This window comes from Sapajus apella, unplaced genomic scaffold (assembly GCF_009761245.1).
Source record: "Sapajus apella isolate SASKATOON/1434 unplaced genomic scaffold, GSC_monkey_1.0 scaffold77, whole genome shotgun sequence".
NCBI classification, from domain to species: domain Eukaryota; kingdom Metazoa; phylum Chordata; class Mammalia; order Primates; family Cebidae; genus Sapajus; species Sapajus apella.
In genome coordinates this window covers 2,658,502-2,677,361 of record NW_022437017.1, presented here as the reverse complement: position 1 = coordinate 2,677,361, position 18,860 = coordinate 2,658,502, and the positions used below count along the sequence as shown (strand labels likewise).

Below are 18,860 nucleotides of genomic sequence, written 5' to 3'. Positions count from 1 at the left end.
GTTTATATTATTACCTACCCACTGAGCTGATGAGTGATGCTGGGGAGGAAGGGTCAGGTGTCAACTGTCTGGCGGCTCCAGGGGTTCCTTGGTCTGTGGTTTGGGCAAAGACCACTGCATTGAAAGGCAGCCCTGTGGAGGAAGGACCAGGCTGGTTATCACAGCAGGAAGTAGAACGGAAAAAACAAAATCTTTTCTTCTGATCTTGCTCTTCTTTCCATAGGAATCTCTGGATGATTCGTTCATTTACCATTTCATTTATTTAATATTTAGTCCAGACCTTCAGTCACTCCTTCCTCCAACCAGCAAATATGTCTTGAGTGCCTTTTGTATGACAGCTTATTTTGAAACCAACCCAATAGTCTTATAGACAGTATATATATAAGTGTATATATATATTTATATATAGGTATATATAAGTATTTTATATATAATATATAGGTATATATATGTATTTATATATGTATCTATACATAAGTATTTATACATATTTATATGTATAAATACCTGAAACTGACATTTGTTATTGTTTAACTCTTATTTTAGGGTCAGGGCTACATGTGAAGGCTTGTTATATAGGTAAACTCATGTCACGGGGGTTGTTGTACAAATAATTTCAACTCCCAGGTATAAAGCCTAGTACCCAATAGTTATTTTTTCTGCTCCTCTCCATCCTCCCAGAGTTTACTGTGAAGTAGACCTCAGTGTTTGTGTTCATGAGTTCTCATCATTTAGCTCCCACTTATAAGTGAGAACATGCAACGTTTGGTTTTCTGTTCCTGGGTTAGTTTGCTAAGGATAATGGCCTCCAGCTCCATCTATATTCTTGCAAAAGACAGGTTCTCCTTCTTTTTTGTGGTTGCATAGTATTCCATGGTGTATATGTATCACATTTTCTTTATCCGATCTGTCATTGATGGGCATTTAGGTTGACTCCATGTCTTTGCTATTGTGAATAGTGCCGCAATGAACAATCACATGCATGTGTCCTTATGGTAGAATGATTTATATTCTTCTGGGTGTTTATCCAACAATGAGATTGCTGGGTCAAATGGTGGTTCTACTCCTAGCTTTTTAAGGAATTGCCACACTGCTTTCCACAATGGTGGAACTAATTCACACTCACACCAACAGTGTATAAATGTTCCCTTTTCTCCACCACCCGTTATCTTTTTATTTTTTAATAATAGCCATTCTGACTGGTGTGAGATGGTATGTCATTGTGATTTTGATTTGTATTTCTCTAATGATCAGTGATAGTGAGCATTTTTTTTCATATGCTTGTTGGCTATATGTATCTCTTCTTTTAAAAAATGTCCTCTGCCCACTTGTTAATGGTGTTGTTTGTTTTTCTCTTGTTGCTTTACTTGAGTTCCTCATAGATGCTGGGTATTAGACCTTTGTCAGATGCATAGTTTACAAATATTTTCTCCCAATCTGTGGGAAACTTACATTTGTTTTACCTGAGTTCCTTCCGCATTACAGGCCTCTCAAATGGTATCAAAGAACAGAAATTTAGCAGATCATCTCACCCAGACGATGAGATGCCAGACCCCTCACTCATCGTGATTGCTTCCTTAGCCCTCCTGACTTCCTGCTATGCCACACATAATCACATTTCTTCCCTGCTATATAAACCTCTAATTTTAGTTGGTCAGGAGATGGATTTGAGACCGATCTTCCGCCTCCTTGGCTGTAACTGGGGAGATTAAAGCAATAATTGTTGTCTCAGTGATTGACTTTCTGTGTGGTGAGCAGCAGGACCTAGCCTGGAACCCTGGTGTTTTAGTAACAATTCCAAGTCTGGGAAACAGAATGAGGAACAAGACAGGTATTTACTCCCTTAAGAAGTTTACGTCCTAGTGGAGAAATCAGACAGTGATTTATACAATAGATAAATAAGTAATGTTCTTTTAGAGAGTGAAGGGGATTTTGAAGCAACTCTACTAATGGGAGAGAAGCATAATTTTCCATAGAGTCATCAGGGAAGACTTCTCACAGGAGGTGATATTTAAGGAGGGCCCTGAGAGATGAGAAGGTACTTATCACAGGGGAAGTGTGTTCGTGATGGAGGGAACAATATATGCAAAAGCCCAGAGGCTGGAATAAACCTGACCCACTTGATGAATTTCAAGAAGGCCAGAGTGGCCAGAGCGCACTGAGAAAGCATGGCTGGAGTGTAAGGTGAGACCAGCCAGGTAAGCAGAGGTCAGACCTAATAAGAAGAAAGAAGAGGAAGTGTTGTAAACCAATGATGTATGAAGTTTAGATGTTCTTGGAAGTACAATGGAAAGTCACTGGAGGATTTGAAGCAAAGGGTGAGGGTTGTGACCAGGTTAGCATTATTAAGAGGTAATTCTCCCAGAAAGCAAGGAAGTGCTCAAAGACTAAAGAGATGATGTTACATGGACAATGAAGAGGCTATAAAGTTCTCAAGATCGGCAGAGCATGGTGGCTCACGCCTGTAATCCTAGCACTTTGAGAGGCTGAGGTGGGGGGATCACCTGAGGTCAGGAGTTCCAGACAAGCCTGGCCAACATGGTGAAACCCCATCTCCACTAAAAATACAAATTATCTGGGTAATCCCAGTTACTTGGGAGGCTGAGGCAGGAGAATTGCTTGAACTTGGGAGGTGAAGGTTGCAGTGAGCTGAGATTGTGCCACTGCACTCCAGCCTGGGTGACAGAGCCAGGCTCTATCTCAATACATACACACATACATGCATACATGCATGCATACATACACAAAGTCCTCAAAATCAGAAGCTATGATTTCAAACTATACGACAAGGCTACAGTAACCAGAACAGCACAATATTGGTACAAAAATGGACACAAAGACGAATGGAATACAATAGAGAGCCCAGAAATAATGCCACACACCTACAACCATCTGATCTTCAACAAAGCCAACAAAAACAAGCAATGGGGAAATGATTCCGTATTCAGTAAGTGGTGCTGGGATAACTGGCTAGCCATATGTAGAAGACTGAGACTGGGCCCCTTCATTACACCATATACGAAAATCAAGTCAAGATAGAGTCAAGACTTAAATGTAAAACCTAAGACTATAAAAACTCTGGAAGATAACCTAGGAAATGCCATTCTAGACATAGGACCTGGCAAAGATTTCATGACAAAGATACCAAAAGCAATCACAGCAAAAACAAAAATTGACAAATGAGACTTAATTCAACTTCAAAGCTCAGCACAGCAAAAGAAACTATCAACAGAGCAAACAGACAACCCACAGAATGAGAGAAAATAATTGCCAAGTATGCATCTGACAAAAGTCTAGTATCCAGAATCTATAAGGAACTTAAATTGACAAGCAAAAAAACAAACAACCCTACTAAAATGTGGGCAAAGGACATGAACAGACACTTTTTGTTCATTAGACAAATGATGATGGCTTAAGCCCAGGAGGCGGAGGTTGCAGTGAGCTGTGATCGCCACACTGCACTCCAGCCTGGGTGACAGAGCGACACTTTGTCTCAAAAAAAAAAAAAAAGTGTATGGCACCTCCAACCTCTTTCTCTTGCTCCTACTCTGGACATATGATGTGCTGGCTGTCCGCCTGCCTTCGCCATGATTGTACATTTCCTCAGGCCTCCCCAAAAGCCAAGCAGTTGCCACCATGCTTCCTGTACAGCCTGTGGAATCAAGAGCCAATTAAATCTCTTATCTTTATAAATTACCCAGTCTCAGGTATTTCTTTGTAGCAAAACGAGAATGGACTAATTCATCTATAAAACCTTTGACCTTAAAGGTGATACTATTTAGGATAAGGCAATCATAAGTACTTATACAGCTATTGCATATAATAGGTACTTTAAGAAATGAGCTAATTTAAAGAAAAGCTTTAGATTCATAATATGCAGGTGCTACAAGAATATTTAAAAATGACCATGAGGCAGGGCACTGTGGTTCACACCTGTAATCACAGCACTTTGGGAGACTGAAGTGGGTGGGATCGCCTGAGTTCAGGAGTTCGAGAGCAGCCTGGCCAACATGGTGAAACCCCATCTCTGCTAAAAGTACATGGTGGTACATGCCTGCAATCCCAGCTACTTGGGAGGCTGAGGCAAGAGAATTGCTTGAACCCAGGAGGCAGAGGTTGCAGTGAGCTGAAATTGTGCCATTGCACTCCAGCCTGGGCGACAGAGTGGGGCTTGGTCCCAAAAAAAGAAAAAAGGAAAAAAGACCATGGTATGTGAATGACTGAAATTGAAATTTTGAATTTGGGGGAAACTTTTCTCAGATGTGTATTTTCATAGCTACAGTCCTCACCAAGAAACACACACACACACACACACACACACACACACACACACAGTCCTACTAAATGACAGTAAATTTTTCATATACTCCTGATAGATTATTTTACTCCCTTCAAACTTCTGAGATGGAAGAAGCCGGCTTCCTAGGACTCCAGGGAGGAGAGGAATTTACGATAAGATAGAGCAATCCCAGTTTCTTAGACTAGCCAAACTCCTGTCAACCAAAATAGCAAACAGAGAGAAGCTCTCTAAAGGAAAATATGCTCATTCGGGAATAGAACATTGCAGTGGGAATATGGATTCCACTGTAAACTACGTGCTTATTCAGGAAGGTAAAGGAAGACAAAGCTTTTTAAAGGAAACATTGAGGAGAATTGCATAATAGTTTTGAAATATTTGTCCTTGGCTGCAAAGATCCATAACAAGGGTGATACCTTTTCTGTGGAGATAGCGTCTTGGGTTGAAGTGATCCTCCTGCCTCAGCCTCCCACGCTGCTGGGATTACAGGTGTGAGCCACCGTGCCGAGGTTCCTGGCCAGGTGCACTTGCAGGAGTATTTTTGCATAAGTTTGAGATGGCCTTTGTACAAGGTTGTGGCTTTTGGAGTCTTTTGTGATAGGCGTTATCAGGCATAAAAGCATGAGAACCCTCCCTTCATGGCCTTCCCCAGCTCTATTTGCTCCCTTCATTCATGCCACACATATTTATTGCACAACTACTGAGGAAGGAGACCTAAGCATGTAAGACCACCTCTCCCTTGACTTCCACATTGCATTTCAATAGGAGAAGTAAAGGCTGGCAGACTGGGTGCCACCTTTGACCACCCTCCTAAAGATCACAGGCATGGTATGGAGGAATCTTTCTGGAAGGCATTGTTTTTACTTAAACAGGATCAAACCCCCACGTAAGCCACATACCCCATGCCTACACCATGGCCCAAGACCCTTTCACATGTAGTTTCTAGAGTTGTAAACCCAAGACCCTTTCACATGTAATTTCTAGAGTTGTAAGCCCAAGACCCTTTCACGTGTAATTTCTAGAGTTGTAAGCTTTTATAAGGGCAGGGATTTTCTTTGTTCAGGGGCTATTTGGGGCATTCAGACCCACCACAGCTTCTGGCTGAATAAATTGCCACTTCCTTCCCAGTTCTCTGTTCTAGAGGTTTCTTTCAAGGCCTTTCCTGCTTTACTACTACCTGGCAGGTACTGGGACAGGCTGCATTTGGCAATGTCGGAAGATATTTTTGGCTGATGGGATTGCTGCTGCCATCAACCTGGTAGGGAAGCTGGGATACTCTTCAGCACTGGACCAATATACATGACAGCTCACCCTACCTCCCCAGAGAACTGTGAGACCCAAATCCATTGACATTTGTGCTGGGACTGAGAAACTTCGCTTTGGTGGGATTGGTCCAGGTTGTAGCATACAAGGTTGTTGCCATGGAGACAAGCAGATAAGGAACCAGTTCAGTGGGTTGAGAGCAGCAACCAAAATAAATAAAGAAGAGAATATGATAGAATAAAAAGGCATCAGGGGCCAGGCGTGGTGGCTCACATCTGTAATTTCAGCACTTTGGGAGGTCAAGAGGGGTGGATCACCTGAGGTCAACAGTTCAAGACCAGCCTGACCAACATGGTGAAACCCCCGTCCCTACTAAAAATGCAAAAAAATTAGGCATGGTGACGGGTGCCTGTAATCCCAGCTACTCAGGAGGTTGAGGCAGGAGAATTGCTTGAAGCTGGGAGGTAGAGGTTGCAGTGAGCTGAGATCATGCCACTGCACTCTAGCCTGGGCGACAGAAGGAGACTCCATCTCAAATAAATAAATAAATATAAAATATAGATTAGCTAGACATGGTGGCACATACCTATAATCCCACCTACTAGGGAGGCTGAGACAGGAGAATGGTTTGAGTCCAGGAGGTGGAGGTTACAATGAGCTGAGATTGCGCCATTGCACTCCAGCCTGGGTGACAGAGTGAGTCTCTGTCCCAAAAAACAAAAACAGAAACAAAAATATGGCAGTTAGCTTGATTTAGTCATTATACATTGTATATACTAGAACATCACATTGTAACTCTTAAGTATATACAATCATTTTTTGTCAATTAGGAAAAAGTATTTTCTGACCAGGCACAGTGGCTCACGCCTAAAATCCCAACACTTTGGGAGGCCGAGACAGGTGGATCACCTGAGGTCAGGAGTTCGAGACCAGCCTGACCAAAATAGTGAAACCTCGTCTCTGCTAAAAATACAAAAATTTGCCCAGTGTGGTGGCACATGCCTGTAATCCCAGCTACTCGGGAGGCTGAGGCAGGAGAATTGTTTGAACCCAGGAGGTGGAGGTTGCAGGGAGCCAAGATCATGCCATTGCACTCCAGCCTGGGAAACAAGAAAGACCATCTCAAAGAAAAAAAGAAAAGAAAAGAAAAAAGTATTTTCATCATGCATCTATAAGTAAAACTGCAATGTATTTCTTTTTTCTTTTTTTTTTTTTTTCGAGACGGAGTTTTGCTCTTGTTGCCCAGGCTGGAGTTCAATGACGTGATCTCGGCTCACCGCAACCTCCACCTGCTGGGTTCAGGCAATTCTCCTGCCTCAGCCTCCCGAGTAGCTGGGATTACAGGCACGCACCAACATGCCCAGCTAATTTTTTGTATTTTTAGTAGAGATGGGGTTTCACCATGTTGAGCAGGATGGTCTCGATCTCTTGACCTCGTGATCCACCTGCCTCAGCCTCCCAAAGTGCTGGGATTACAGGTGTGAGCCACCACGCCCAGCCCTACAATGTATTTCTTACCATGGATCCCAGTCTAAAAAGACTACATTAGCTCCTGCATGTGATAGTTGTCGTTCGCTTTACCTGCCTTCTCTACCTACCCGGGAGATGGAGGGTGCAGTGAGCCAAGATCGTGCCATTGCACTCCAGCCTGGGCAACAAGAGCGAAACTTCATCTTAAAAAAAAAAAAAAAAAAAGACAATAGGACGTACCTCCTCTTATCCTCCAAGTTCTTATGAGGATTTAATGAATTCATATCTGCAAAGAGCTTGAAAGAGTGCACACCAGGCGTGGTGGCTTACGCCTGTAATCCCAGCAGTTTGGGAAGCCGAGGTGGGTGGATCACAAGGGCAGGAGTTCGAGATCAGCCTGGCTAACATGGCAAAACCCCTGTCTCTACTAAAAATACAAAAAATTAGCCAGGCATGGTGGTGCACGCTTGTAGTCCCAGCTACTCAGGAGGCTGAGGCAGGAGAATTGCCTGAGCCCAGTAGGTGGAGGCTGCAGTGAGCTGAGATCACACCACTCCACTCCAGACTGGGTGACAGAGCAAGATTCCATCTCAAAAAAAAAAAAAAGAGTGCCTGGCACATGTTAGTGTTCCCAGGCTGGAGTGCAGTAGCGTGATCTTGGCTCATCGCAACCTCCACCTCTCAAGTTCAAGTGATTCTCCTGCCTCAGCTTCTCAAGTAACTGGAATTACAGGCGCCTGCCACCACACCCGGCTAATTTTTGTAAATTTAGTAGAGACAGGGTTTGACCATGTTGGCCAGGCTAGTCTTGAACTTCTGACCTCGTGATCCACCTGCCTCAGCCTCCCAAAGTGCTGAGATTACAGGTGTGAGCCATCACACCCGGCCCTTAAATTGTTCCCATACCTTGACTACTGTGAATTATGCTACAATGAACGTGGAGGGGGTGCAGATGTCTCTTGGAGATACTGATTGGATTTTATTTGGATGGTGAACCCAAAGTATTTGAGACAGGTCTCCATCCATTTAGAAAGTTTATTTTGCCAAGGTTGAGAACACGCTGGTAACAGCCTTAGGAGGTCCTCATGACATTTGCCCAAGGTGGCCAGGGTTCAGCTTGCCTTTATACATTTTAGGGAGACATGAGACATCAACCAATATGTGTGAGACATATAATGGTTTGGTTTGGAAAGGCAGGACAATTTGAAGTGGTTGGGGGGGGTTGGGGAGACTTCCAGGTTGTAGGTAGATAAGAGACAAATGATTGCATCATTTTGAGTCTTTGATCAGCCTTTCAGTGAATACACAATCTACACGTGGGAGGGAGGTAGAGGAATAGTCAGAGTGCAGGGGCACCATCTCAGCACACTGCAAACTCCAACTCTCGGGCTCAAGTGATTCGCCTGCCTCGGTCTCCCAAGTAGCTGGGACTACAGGCATGCGCCACCATGCCCAGCTAATTTTTGCATTTTTAGTACAGACAGGGTTTTGCCATGTTGGCCAGGCTGGTCTTGAATGCCTGACCTCGTTGTCTACTTGCCTCAGCCACCCAAAGTGCTGGGATTACAGGTGTGAGCCACTGTGCCTCGCCAGCTTGCTCTTTCTAGGGTAGGTAGCAAGACAAAGGAGCAGTTGGTACCAATATCCTCCAAGGACCTCCAGCAGTCCCTGTGGGGACAGGCTGGGCCAGGGGGGCTGAGTAGGGCCAGGGGACTCAGCCTATTGTCCAAGGTGGCTTAGCCCCTCCTGGGTGGGAGAGAGGGGGTGGGCCGGGGCTGTCCTGGGCTGGTGGGCCCCACCCTGTCCCTCTCTCATCTCTGCCTGGGATGAGAGGTCCACGGGGCTGCCCTGGCTGGTCTGGCCACATACCTGAGTGGAGCTGGGCCTCCTGCCTGTCAATGAAACAAACACTGCGGTGCAGGGAGGCAGCCTGCCTGGTTGTCTCCACCCTCCCTGGACCTTTCATCCCACCCTGAACAACCCCATCTGCTTCATTTAACCCTTTGTCAGACCTGTTCTGGAGCATTCGTCCTAGTGCTTGCAGCGTTGCCAACCCTGCCCCCAACACACAGTGAATCTGAGCCTGTCATTATTTTGCTTCCTGTCATTATTCTGGTTCTGATCCACCCCCTTTCAATGATTCTGAACCCATATGGCTCCCTTCCCCTAATAATAAAAAGAATGACACTCTGGGATAAGTGCTATTCTAGAGCAAGTCATGGTAATAATAATAGCTAACAGAGATATAACAGCTAACGTCTCAAAAAAAAAAAAATTAAGTGTCCACCAATGGATGAACAGACAAAGAAATTGTAGTTGATCTAGAGTGGAATATAAAAGAAAGAAATTCTGCCATATATGACATCATGGATGAACTGGAAGACATTATGCTAAGTGAAATAAGCCAGTCACAGAAAGGCAGTTACTGCATAATCTCACTTACATGTGGAATCTAAAAAAGTCAACCTCAGCTCACACTGGGCAGGGTGGCTCCGCCTGTAATCCCAGTATTCTGGGAGGCCAAGGGAGGTGGATCACCTGGGGTCAGGCGTTTGAGATCAGCCTCAGTGAAACCCTGTCTCTACTAAAAATACAAAATGAGTCAGGTGTGGTGGTGCGCACCTGTAACCCCAGCTACTTGGGAGGCTGAGGCAGGAGAATTGCTTGAACCCGGGAGGCAGAGGTTGTGGTGAGCTGAGATGATGCCGTTGCACTCCAGCCTGTACACAAGAGCAAAACTCCATCTCAATCAATCAATCAATAAAATCAACCTCCTAAAAACAGAGAGTAGAATGGTGGTTGCAGGTGACTGTGGGGGTTGGGGGAAATGGGCAGATGTTGGTGAAAGGGCATAAAGTCTTTTTTGTTTTTTAAGACAGAGTCTTGCTCTGTCACCCAGGCTGGAGTGCAGTGGCATGATCTTGGCTCATTGAAACCTCCGCCTCCTGGGTTCAAATGATTCTCCTGCCCTCAGCCTCCTGAGTAGCTGGGATTATCTAGCTAATTTTTGTACTTTTAGTGGAGGCAGGGTTTTCACCATGTTGATGAGGCTGGTCTAAAACTGCTGACCTCGTGATCTGCCCGCCTAGGCCTCCCAAAGTGCTGGGATTACAGGGGTGAGCCACCTCGCCCGGCCGTGTTGTTGTTTGTTTTTTCCCAATTCGCAACCACTTTATTGTTTTACAATCACCTCCCACCCTTCTCGCATGCACCTCACGCTTTCCACCAACATCACACCTGCTCACATCCACATCTCTTACTCATGCACCAATTCTGTCACCTAATTCCTGTCACTAATTCCTGGTGCCCTCAGTGGTCAAGACTCTCAACCTCACTATCGCCCACGCGCCGGCACTAACTGAAACTCAAACTCCTCATCGTCCTATTTGTCCAAACAGTAAATTTGTTTGTGCGACATGACTGCTCCATCTGCGAGCCTTCAGTCCCAAGCCGCCAACCTCCCAGCAACTCCCAGTAGCACGCGGTTATAAAGTTTAGTTATGCAGGATAAACAAGTTCTGGAGACCTAATATACAGCATGGTGAGTCTAGTTAGTAACACTGTATTATATACTTGAAATATGCTAAAAGAAGGTTGAGCGCAGTAGCTCATGCCTGTAATCCCAGCACTCTGAGAGGCTGAGGCGGGAGAATCAGCTTGAAGCTGGGAAGCAGAGGTTGCAGTGAGCGAGATCAGGCCACTGCACTCCAGCCTGGACAACAGAGCGAGACTCCATCTCAAAAAAGTACAAAATTAGCCTGTAGTCCCAGGTACTCGGGGGCTAAGGCAGGAGAATCACTTGAACCTAGGAAGCAGAGGTTGCAGGGAGCTGAGATCGTGCCACTACACTCCAGCCTGGGCAACGAGAGTGAAACTCAGTCTCAAAAAAAAAAAAAAAAAAATGCTAAAAGAGTTTATCTTAAATGTTCTCTAGACATTAAAAAAAAAAAAAAAGATATGAGGTGATGATGGGTATGGTTTTTCTTCTGTTGCTTTTTTGTTTGTTTTTAAGATAGAGTCTTGCTCTGTCACCTGGGCTGGAGTGCAGTAGCGCAATCTCGGCTTACTGCAGACTCTGCCTCCCGAGTTCCAGTGATTCTCCTGTCTCAGCCTCCCGAAGTGCTGGGATTACAGGCACTCACCACCGCGCCCAACTAATTTTTTTGTATGTGTTTTTAGTAGAGACAGGGTTTCGCCATGCTGGTCAGATTGCTCTCAAACTCCTGACCTCAGGCGATCTGCCCACCTCAGCCTCCCAAAGTGCTGGGATTACAGGTGTGAGCCACTGCTTCTGGCCCTTCCTCTTTGAACTTCTGTCCTCTCATCTGTAAAATGGGGGCAGTCATCTGGACCACCGAATCTATAGTCAGCACGAGTGCAACCCTGGATAAACCTATGTCTGGCCTTCTGACCCTTGGGTCTCCAGGGAGGTAGGAAGAGTCTCCTTCACTTGCTCAACCCACCCTGGGAGAACCAAGTGACCAGAAGACCCCATTGAGCATAAAGAATGCCCAGGCCAGCTGGGCTCGGTGACTCAGACCTGTAATCCCAGTACTCTGGAAGGCTGAGGTGGGCAGATCACTAGAGGCCAGGAGTTTGAGAACAGCCTGGCCAACATGTTGTAACTCTGTCTCTACTGAAAACAAAAATTAGCCAGGTGTGGTGGCGCACACCTGTAATTCCAGATACTTGGGAGGCTGAGGCAGGAGAATCACTTAAACCCAGGAGGCAGAGGTTGCAGTGAGCTGAGATCACACCATTGCGCTCCAGCATGAGCGACAGAGTGAGAGTCCATCTCAAAACACACACACGGCCAGGTGCAGTGGCTCACACCTGTAATCCCAGCACTTTGGAAGACCAAGCCAGGTGGATCATCTGAGATCAGGAGTTCAAGACCAGCCTGGCCAACATGGTGAAATCCCGTCTCTACTAAAAATACAAAAATTAGCCAGACGTGATGGTGGGTGCCTGTAATCCCAGCTACCTGGGAGGCTGAATCAGGAGAATCACTTGAACCCAGGAGGCGGAGGTTACAGTGAGCTGAGATTGCACTATTCCACTTCAGCCTGGGCAACAGGAGCAAAAAACTCCATCTCAAAAAAAAAAAAAAAAAGAAAGAAAGAAACACACAGAAAGAGAGAGAGAGAGAGAGAGAACGTCCAGGCCTACCCCTCCTGGACCCATCATCTTCCTTTGTTACCCAGCAACTGGGAATAGAGGTAACTTTATCTTTCCAGGGTTGGAGAAAACAGTAAGCAAACATTTCTGCTTCTTGGTGACCCAAAAGTGATGAAAGATAAACTACAACTCTGGCAAGGGCAGGTTAGACTCAGAGCCCACCTCACAGTTCCAATCACCCCCAGTACATATACCCACTCCCACCAATGCCCCCTTTCCTTGATAATCCACCTCCCGGACTTCACATCCCCCTGGCCAGGCATGGGCTGGGACAACCGCCACTGTTCTGGGACCCAGGAAGGGGCTCAGCAGGGCTCGGTGAGATCACCCTATGTTCTGTGTCTTCCCAGCCCTCCTGCTGGGACGGGTGGTACAGGACTCATTTCCTTAGTGGGTCAGGGGGAGACTCACGTACCCAGAAACTGCCAGGAGAGGAGAAATCCTCAACCTTCAGTCTCTTCCCAGGCAAAGGATAGAAACCAGCGTTTAGGAATCATCTGGAAACTGGAGTTGGAATCCTGGCTGGGTGACTTTAAACAAAAGGCTTAACCTCTCTGAGCCTGTTTTCTCTTCTGCAAAATGGGGCGTAACAGTGCCCCCATATTCACCCAACAGGCGTGTTCAATTGAGAGAATACAGATAAAGCACAGGCACATATATAGAAAGTGTACCATATAAAATGATGGTGGGCTGGGCACAGTGGCTCACACCTGTGATCCCAGCACTTTGGGAGGCTGAGGCAGGTGGATTACCTGAGATCAGGAGATTGAGACCAACCTGACCAACATGGTGAAACCCCGTCTCTACTAAAAATACAAAAAAAAAAAAATTTTTGCCAGACGTGGTAGCAGGCGTCTGTAATCCCAGCAACTCAGGAGGCTGAAACAGGAGAATTGCTTGAACCTGGGAGGCAGAGGTTGCAGTGAGCCGAGACCACGCCACTGCACTCCAGCCTGTCCAGACTGGGTGACAGAGCAGGACTCCATCTCAAATAAATAAATCAATAAAATAAAATAAAATGGTCACAGAGGTCCTTTGGGCTCCTGGAGTTTCTCAGCCACAGGGTGGATGGAGAGGCAAGTGGTATGTGGATTTCCCCCAGCTCTGGAATCCTTTTAAAAATTGCTTTCTGGGGAGAAGGAAATTCAGAGAAGTTAGGTGTGTGGCCCAAGGACGCACAGCTTGCCATCAGTGGATTCAGATTTACAGCCAGGGATTAAGAGAGCCTTCTCCAGCATTTTATGTCAAAAATCCTACATGATGTCTGGACTGATTCCAGGGGAATCCCTTGGGGAGGGACTGATGTGGCTGGAGCCGGGATGTCCTCCCTGGGACAGGAGCAGGGATCTACCCAATGCAAACAGCCCCCAGCATCAGACCCTGAACGAACCTTGGGGACAAATGCCATTAACAGCCTCTGTTGGTGGTGACCTGCTTTGAGTACAGGTCAGGGGGACACGCCCCACTGGAGGTGGTAGGGTTGTCCTGTATAAACCCGCCCACCATTCAGGCCATTGTGTGGAGGCCTCACAATGGTGTCTCACAAAGCTCTCCCTCTGTCCTGGGCTGCCCGGCCTCTGGTGACTCAGGGCTGGGGGACTGGGGTGCCTTCCCCACCTGCTCCTCAGGTTAGCTCGGGAGCCTAGGTGGGGAAGGGCATGGGGGCAGGTGAATCACAGGCTTCCTGTATCCCCCACCCCAAACCCTTAAGGCCCCTTGAGGCCTCACCTCTGTTTCCAGGCCAAGCCATGAGAAACAGCCCTTCCTCCTCCTCTGAGTAAATGAGCAGACACCTACGCAGGCAGCTCATCATGGATCTCCCCATCTGCAAGCCTGTTTGTCTTGGACGCCAGGGTTGTTTGGTGAAAAAGCCCCAACGTCTTACCTCTGGAGGCAACCAGGGTAAAACGAGTCCTGGGTGGGTTTGGGCAGCCCTGGGCCCACGTATGAACAATCTTGAAACTTCTCTGTGGGGAAGAGACTGGCTCCCTCAACCCAGCAACAACACACAGAAACACCAAGCTGGATGCCAGCCCTTCCCTGAGCCCGGGTCTTTTCTCCGGGCAGTAATGTCCAGCCTAATCTCCTAAAATGACCAACAGCCCTGAAAGACCCCTTTGAACCCAGGAACACGCCTCCCACAACCCTTCCATGCTGCCTTTCTGTTTCCAGTCCTTCCCTCAGCGTCTCCCCTTCACACAGCCTGTATACACACAGCTCACTCAAAGCGACCCAGACACACCTGATGGCTCCTGCCTCCTGGCCCATGCCCACTCCGCCCCCCATGCCGGAACGCCCTTCTCTTTTGCTCCTAAATCTGCCTGTAAAATTCCAACCCTGTATAATTCAGATGCCACTCTGCAGTTTAAGAAACCCCTCCCCCCGCCACCCTCACCCCAACAGTGCCTCTTAGCAAAGTTCCTGCTCAGCCATGTACCCCGAGGGACTGGATGCCCCAGTCTCTCTCTCCCACCAGAGGGGAGCTCCTGGAACCCTGCTGTGGTGACCTGCTTATTTCACTCCCTGAGAGCTGGGCACAGGCACTGGGACTGGAGGTGTCGCCAACACCCCCTCAGGGAGTGAATGTGTGAGTGAGCCAGTGATGGATGAATCCCGGGGCGGTTCCACACCCATCTCGGCAGATACCAAATCCACAATACAGTGGTTCTGCGAACTCGCCCACATCACTACAGAAAATGCAGATTCACTGGGTCGGTGGTGGGGGGCGGGGGTGGAGGAGGCATTTACAGAAAAGGAAAAGCAAAAGAATACCTCCCGGCTGTTCCGGCTGGGGCTTAGGAGTCGCAAGGCACCTGTCCTACCAGCCTCTCTCCTGGAGGAATCCGTCCAGCTCCTCAGTGAGCCCCAGCCCAGTCCCGCTTACCTGGCCTGCAGGTGAGGAGGAGGCTCACGGCCAGCGCTAGCAGGGGCCTGCGTCGGTGCCCTGGGTGTGCGGGGCCCTCCCGGCCCATCCTCCTGCTGGCCCAGGCTGTGCTCCTCAACCCCCGAGAGAGTCCCTGAGACTGAACCCAGCCCAGTCTGGCCCCGGCTGCAGGGAGGGCGGTGAGAACACACCTTGCTGACCTTCTCAAGAGGGGCAGGGCTTGCCCTAGAGGGAAGCAGTGGGTGCCTTCCTGGCAAAGGTCAACTGGCATGATTCACTGCCCTTGGTGACTGACACCCGCAGGCTGACGCCCTCCGAGAGCAGTGGCCCAAGGGAACCCCCACCTCGGGCAACAGAGCCTGACTCCAAGTCTGGAGGTCCCTCTGGGCTTGAAGGAAAACAGGGACCCAGGCATAAAACTGTCCCGTTCTCCAAAGTCCCCAGCTTCTACCTGACTCCCTCCTGCCCAGGGACTGGCATCGCCAGACTAGAGTTGGGTGGACCCTCCCGGGGGAGGCACGGCTGCCTCTGGAGGGTTCTGGAATGTTCAGGAGTGTAGGGGAGGCTGCATTCCCATGAAGGAACTCCCTGGCTGCCAGGGGAGCTGAGGGCTGGCCTTCTCGTACCTTTCCAAAGCTCCACAGAGCCACACCCTCTCTGAGGCCGGCTCTGAGCCCCACAAAACCACCTTGGGGGCTGCAGACCCTCACTCCCCAGTCAAGCTCTTTAACTGCCCTTGACAGCAGCAGAGAGGCAAGGAAAGGGCTAGTGAGGGGTCCAGGGAAGGGTTTGGAGGTTCTTCCTCCTCCTCACCAGTCCTGTAACCTGCAGCAGCTTCTCACCACCCCAGGCCTGAGTGATTACAACAGTCATCCCAGAAGCAGGCTCTACTCCACAAATCGGCCCAGCGCATATTGCAGGATGATTTTTTTTTTTTGAGACAAAGTCTTGCTCTGTCACTCAGACTGGAGTGCAATGGCACAGTCTTGGCTCACTGCAACCTCCGCCTCCCGGGTTCAAGAGATTCTTCTGCCTCAGCCTCCCAAGTAGCTGGGATTACAGACACTCATCACCACGCCCAGCTAATTTTTGTAATTTTAGGAGAGACGGGGTTTTACCATGTTAGCCAGGCTGGTCTCAAACTCCTGATCTTGTGATCTATGCTCCTTGGCCTCCCAAAATGCTGGGATTACAGGCATGAGCCACCGGGCCCGGCCTCAGGGTGATCTTTCTTAAGTACCATGCTCCTCAAGCCATTCCCCTGCAGTCCCCTTTGTCCAGGCACTCAGAAGACTCCCACCTCTCCAGCCTGTAACAGCCAGAGGAAGTGGGTTTATCACCACCCATCTTTTTTTTTTTTTTTTTTTTGCATAATGATAAGGTTTGGACTTCTAGTGAACCCATCCTCCAAATAGTGAACATTAATAGGAAATTTTTCTTTTTTGAGGTGGGGGGACAGAGTCTCACTCCGTTGCCCAGGCTGGAGTGCAGTGGCACAATCTGGACTCACTGCAACCTCTGCCGCCTCCCACGTTCAAGAGGTTCTCCTGCCTCGGCCTCCCAAAGTGCTGGGATTACAGGCGTGAACCACTGCACTGGGCCTGTCATCGTCCATCTCCAGAATGAAGAGACACCTGCAGGTGCCCAGTGTGAAGGAGGCAGGCAGTGGGATTTGGACCTCAGCATGCCAGACATACCACAGGGCCACCCATTTCTCCTGGGTCTTGTACCTGGAGCCAAACTCCATGGCCCCGTGGCTGGGCTCATGGCCCAGGGAAGTTTGTTAGCAATCCCTGGGGCTTATGCTCTGTGCAATTTCCTATTAATCAGTCCTCTTCTTTCCTTGCTCTTCTTTCCTTCCTCTTAGCAGAGACACACCTTGAGCCCCAGAGAACACCCTGGGCATGCAGTCTGGCTAAAATGGAGAAATGAACAGGTACAGGTGATCAAGCTGGAATCCAGAGGTAGGTGGGAGATACCAAACCCAGACTGGGAGGAGGCAGGGAATCTGGGAAGGCTTCCTGGAGGAGGTGGTATGGGCATCAAGATAGGATGGAGTCCTACAGACCAGGGGAGGTGGAGTCAAGGGAAGGGAAGGGAGTTTCCCAGGGAGGAGACAGTAGCTGGAGGCAACAGAAAGGAAGGCAGGAAGGGAAAAGTTGAGCCTGAGTTTTGTCTAAACTCCCACCCTAGTTAGTCAGGCATAGTGGTACATGCCTGTAACCCCAGCTACCTGGGAGGCTGAGGAAGGAGAATCACTTGAACCCAGGAGGTGGAGGTTGCAGTGAGCCAAGATTGTGCCATTGCACTCCACCCTGGGGGACAAGAGCAAAACTCCATTCAAAAAAAAAAAAAAATCTTGCAAGATCAGTGACAGAGCTGGAAATTGGCCCCAGGACTCCACCATGCTCAGCTAATTTTTGTATTTTTAGTACAGATGGGGTCTCACCATATTGGTCAGACTGGTCTTGAACTCCTGACCTCAGATGATCCACCTGCCTCAGCCTTCTAAAGTGCTGCGTAGTGAGCCACCACACCCAGCCTGCATAATATTTTTTTCCCTCTGTATAATGACAACACCACGCTCACTCAGTGCTTCCCTTTTTACCCTCTCCCAAACCATTCTTTGCGGTTCACCTGTTCAAAACCTTCCAGTGACCTCGCATTAGGAGTACAATCCAAATTCCCCACAGTGACCTTCATTGCTCCAGGATCTGGTTCCAGCCACCTCGAAGAATTCTTCTCTCTGCAGTCTTTTTTTCCTTTCTCTCTGCTCTACCAGTCTGGGCTCTTTGTTGGGCCTTTCACAAGAGACGTAGGCTCTGCCCACCCCAGGCCCTTTGCACATGCAATGTGTATGTTCATGACAGCACTATTCACACTAGCAAAGACATGAAATAAACCTAAATACCCAAAGAAATATAAATTATTCTGTCAAAAAGATACATGCATATGTATGTTCAATGCAGCACTATTCACAATAGCAAAGACATGAAATCAACCTAAACGCCCATCAACATTGGACTGGATAAAGAAAATGTGGTGTATATACACCACGGAATACTATGCAGCCATAAAAAAGAACAAGATTATGCGCTTTGCAGCAACATGGCTGGAGCCAGGGACCGTTATCGGAAGTGAAGGAATGCAGGAACAAAAAGCCTAATACCACGTGTTCTCACTTATAAGTGGGAGCTGAACATTGAGTACACGTAGACACAAAGAGGGAACTCATACACGATGGGGCCTACCTGAGGGGGAAGGGTGGGAGGAGGGTGAGGACTGAAAAACTACCTATCAGGTACTATGCTTACTAACAGAGTGATGAAATGATCTGTACGCCAAACCCCTGAGACATGCAATTTGCCTAAATAATAAACCTGGGCTGAGCGCAGTGGCTCACGCCTGTAATCCCAGCACTTTGGAAAGCTAAGGTGGAAGGATGGCTTGAGCCCACGTGTTTGAGACCAGCCAGAGCAACATAGCAAAACTCCCATCTCTACAAATAATTTTAAAAATTATCACGCTGTGGTGGTGCACATCTGTGGTTTCATCTACTAGGGAGGCTGAGGTGGGAGGATCTCCTGAGACCAGGAGGTCTAGGATGCAGTGAGCCATGATCACACCACTGCACTCCAGCTTGGAAGACAGAACAAGACCATGTATCAAATAATAATAATATTTTTTTTTAATTAATAAAAAAAAAAAAAAAAACAGGTCAGACTCAGTGGCTCACACCTGTAATCCCAGCACTTTGGGAAGCCAAGG

At 47.9% G+C, this 18,860-nt stretch overlaps 1 protein-coding gene across 1 annotated transcript in view; it reads right to left on the bottom strand.

Moving 5' to 3' along the window:
- The window catches only part of MUC16 (mucin 16, cell surface associated), a 161,451-nt gene extending 145,890 nt beyond the window's left edge, over positions 1–15,561 (bottom strand). Inside the window, 2 exon segments of the mRNA XM_032251910.1 lie at positions 19–132; positions 15,093–15,561. Of these exon segments, the coding sequence (XP_032107801.1) occupies positions 19–132; positions 15,093–15,363 (385 nt within the window). The 5' untranslated portion in view covers positions 15,364–15,561.
- Between the last annotated feature and the right edge of the window lie 3,299 nt (positions 15,562–18,860).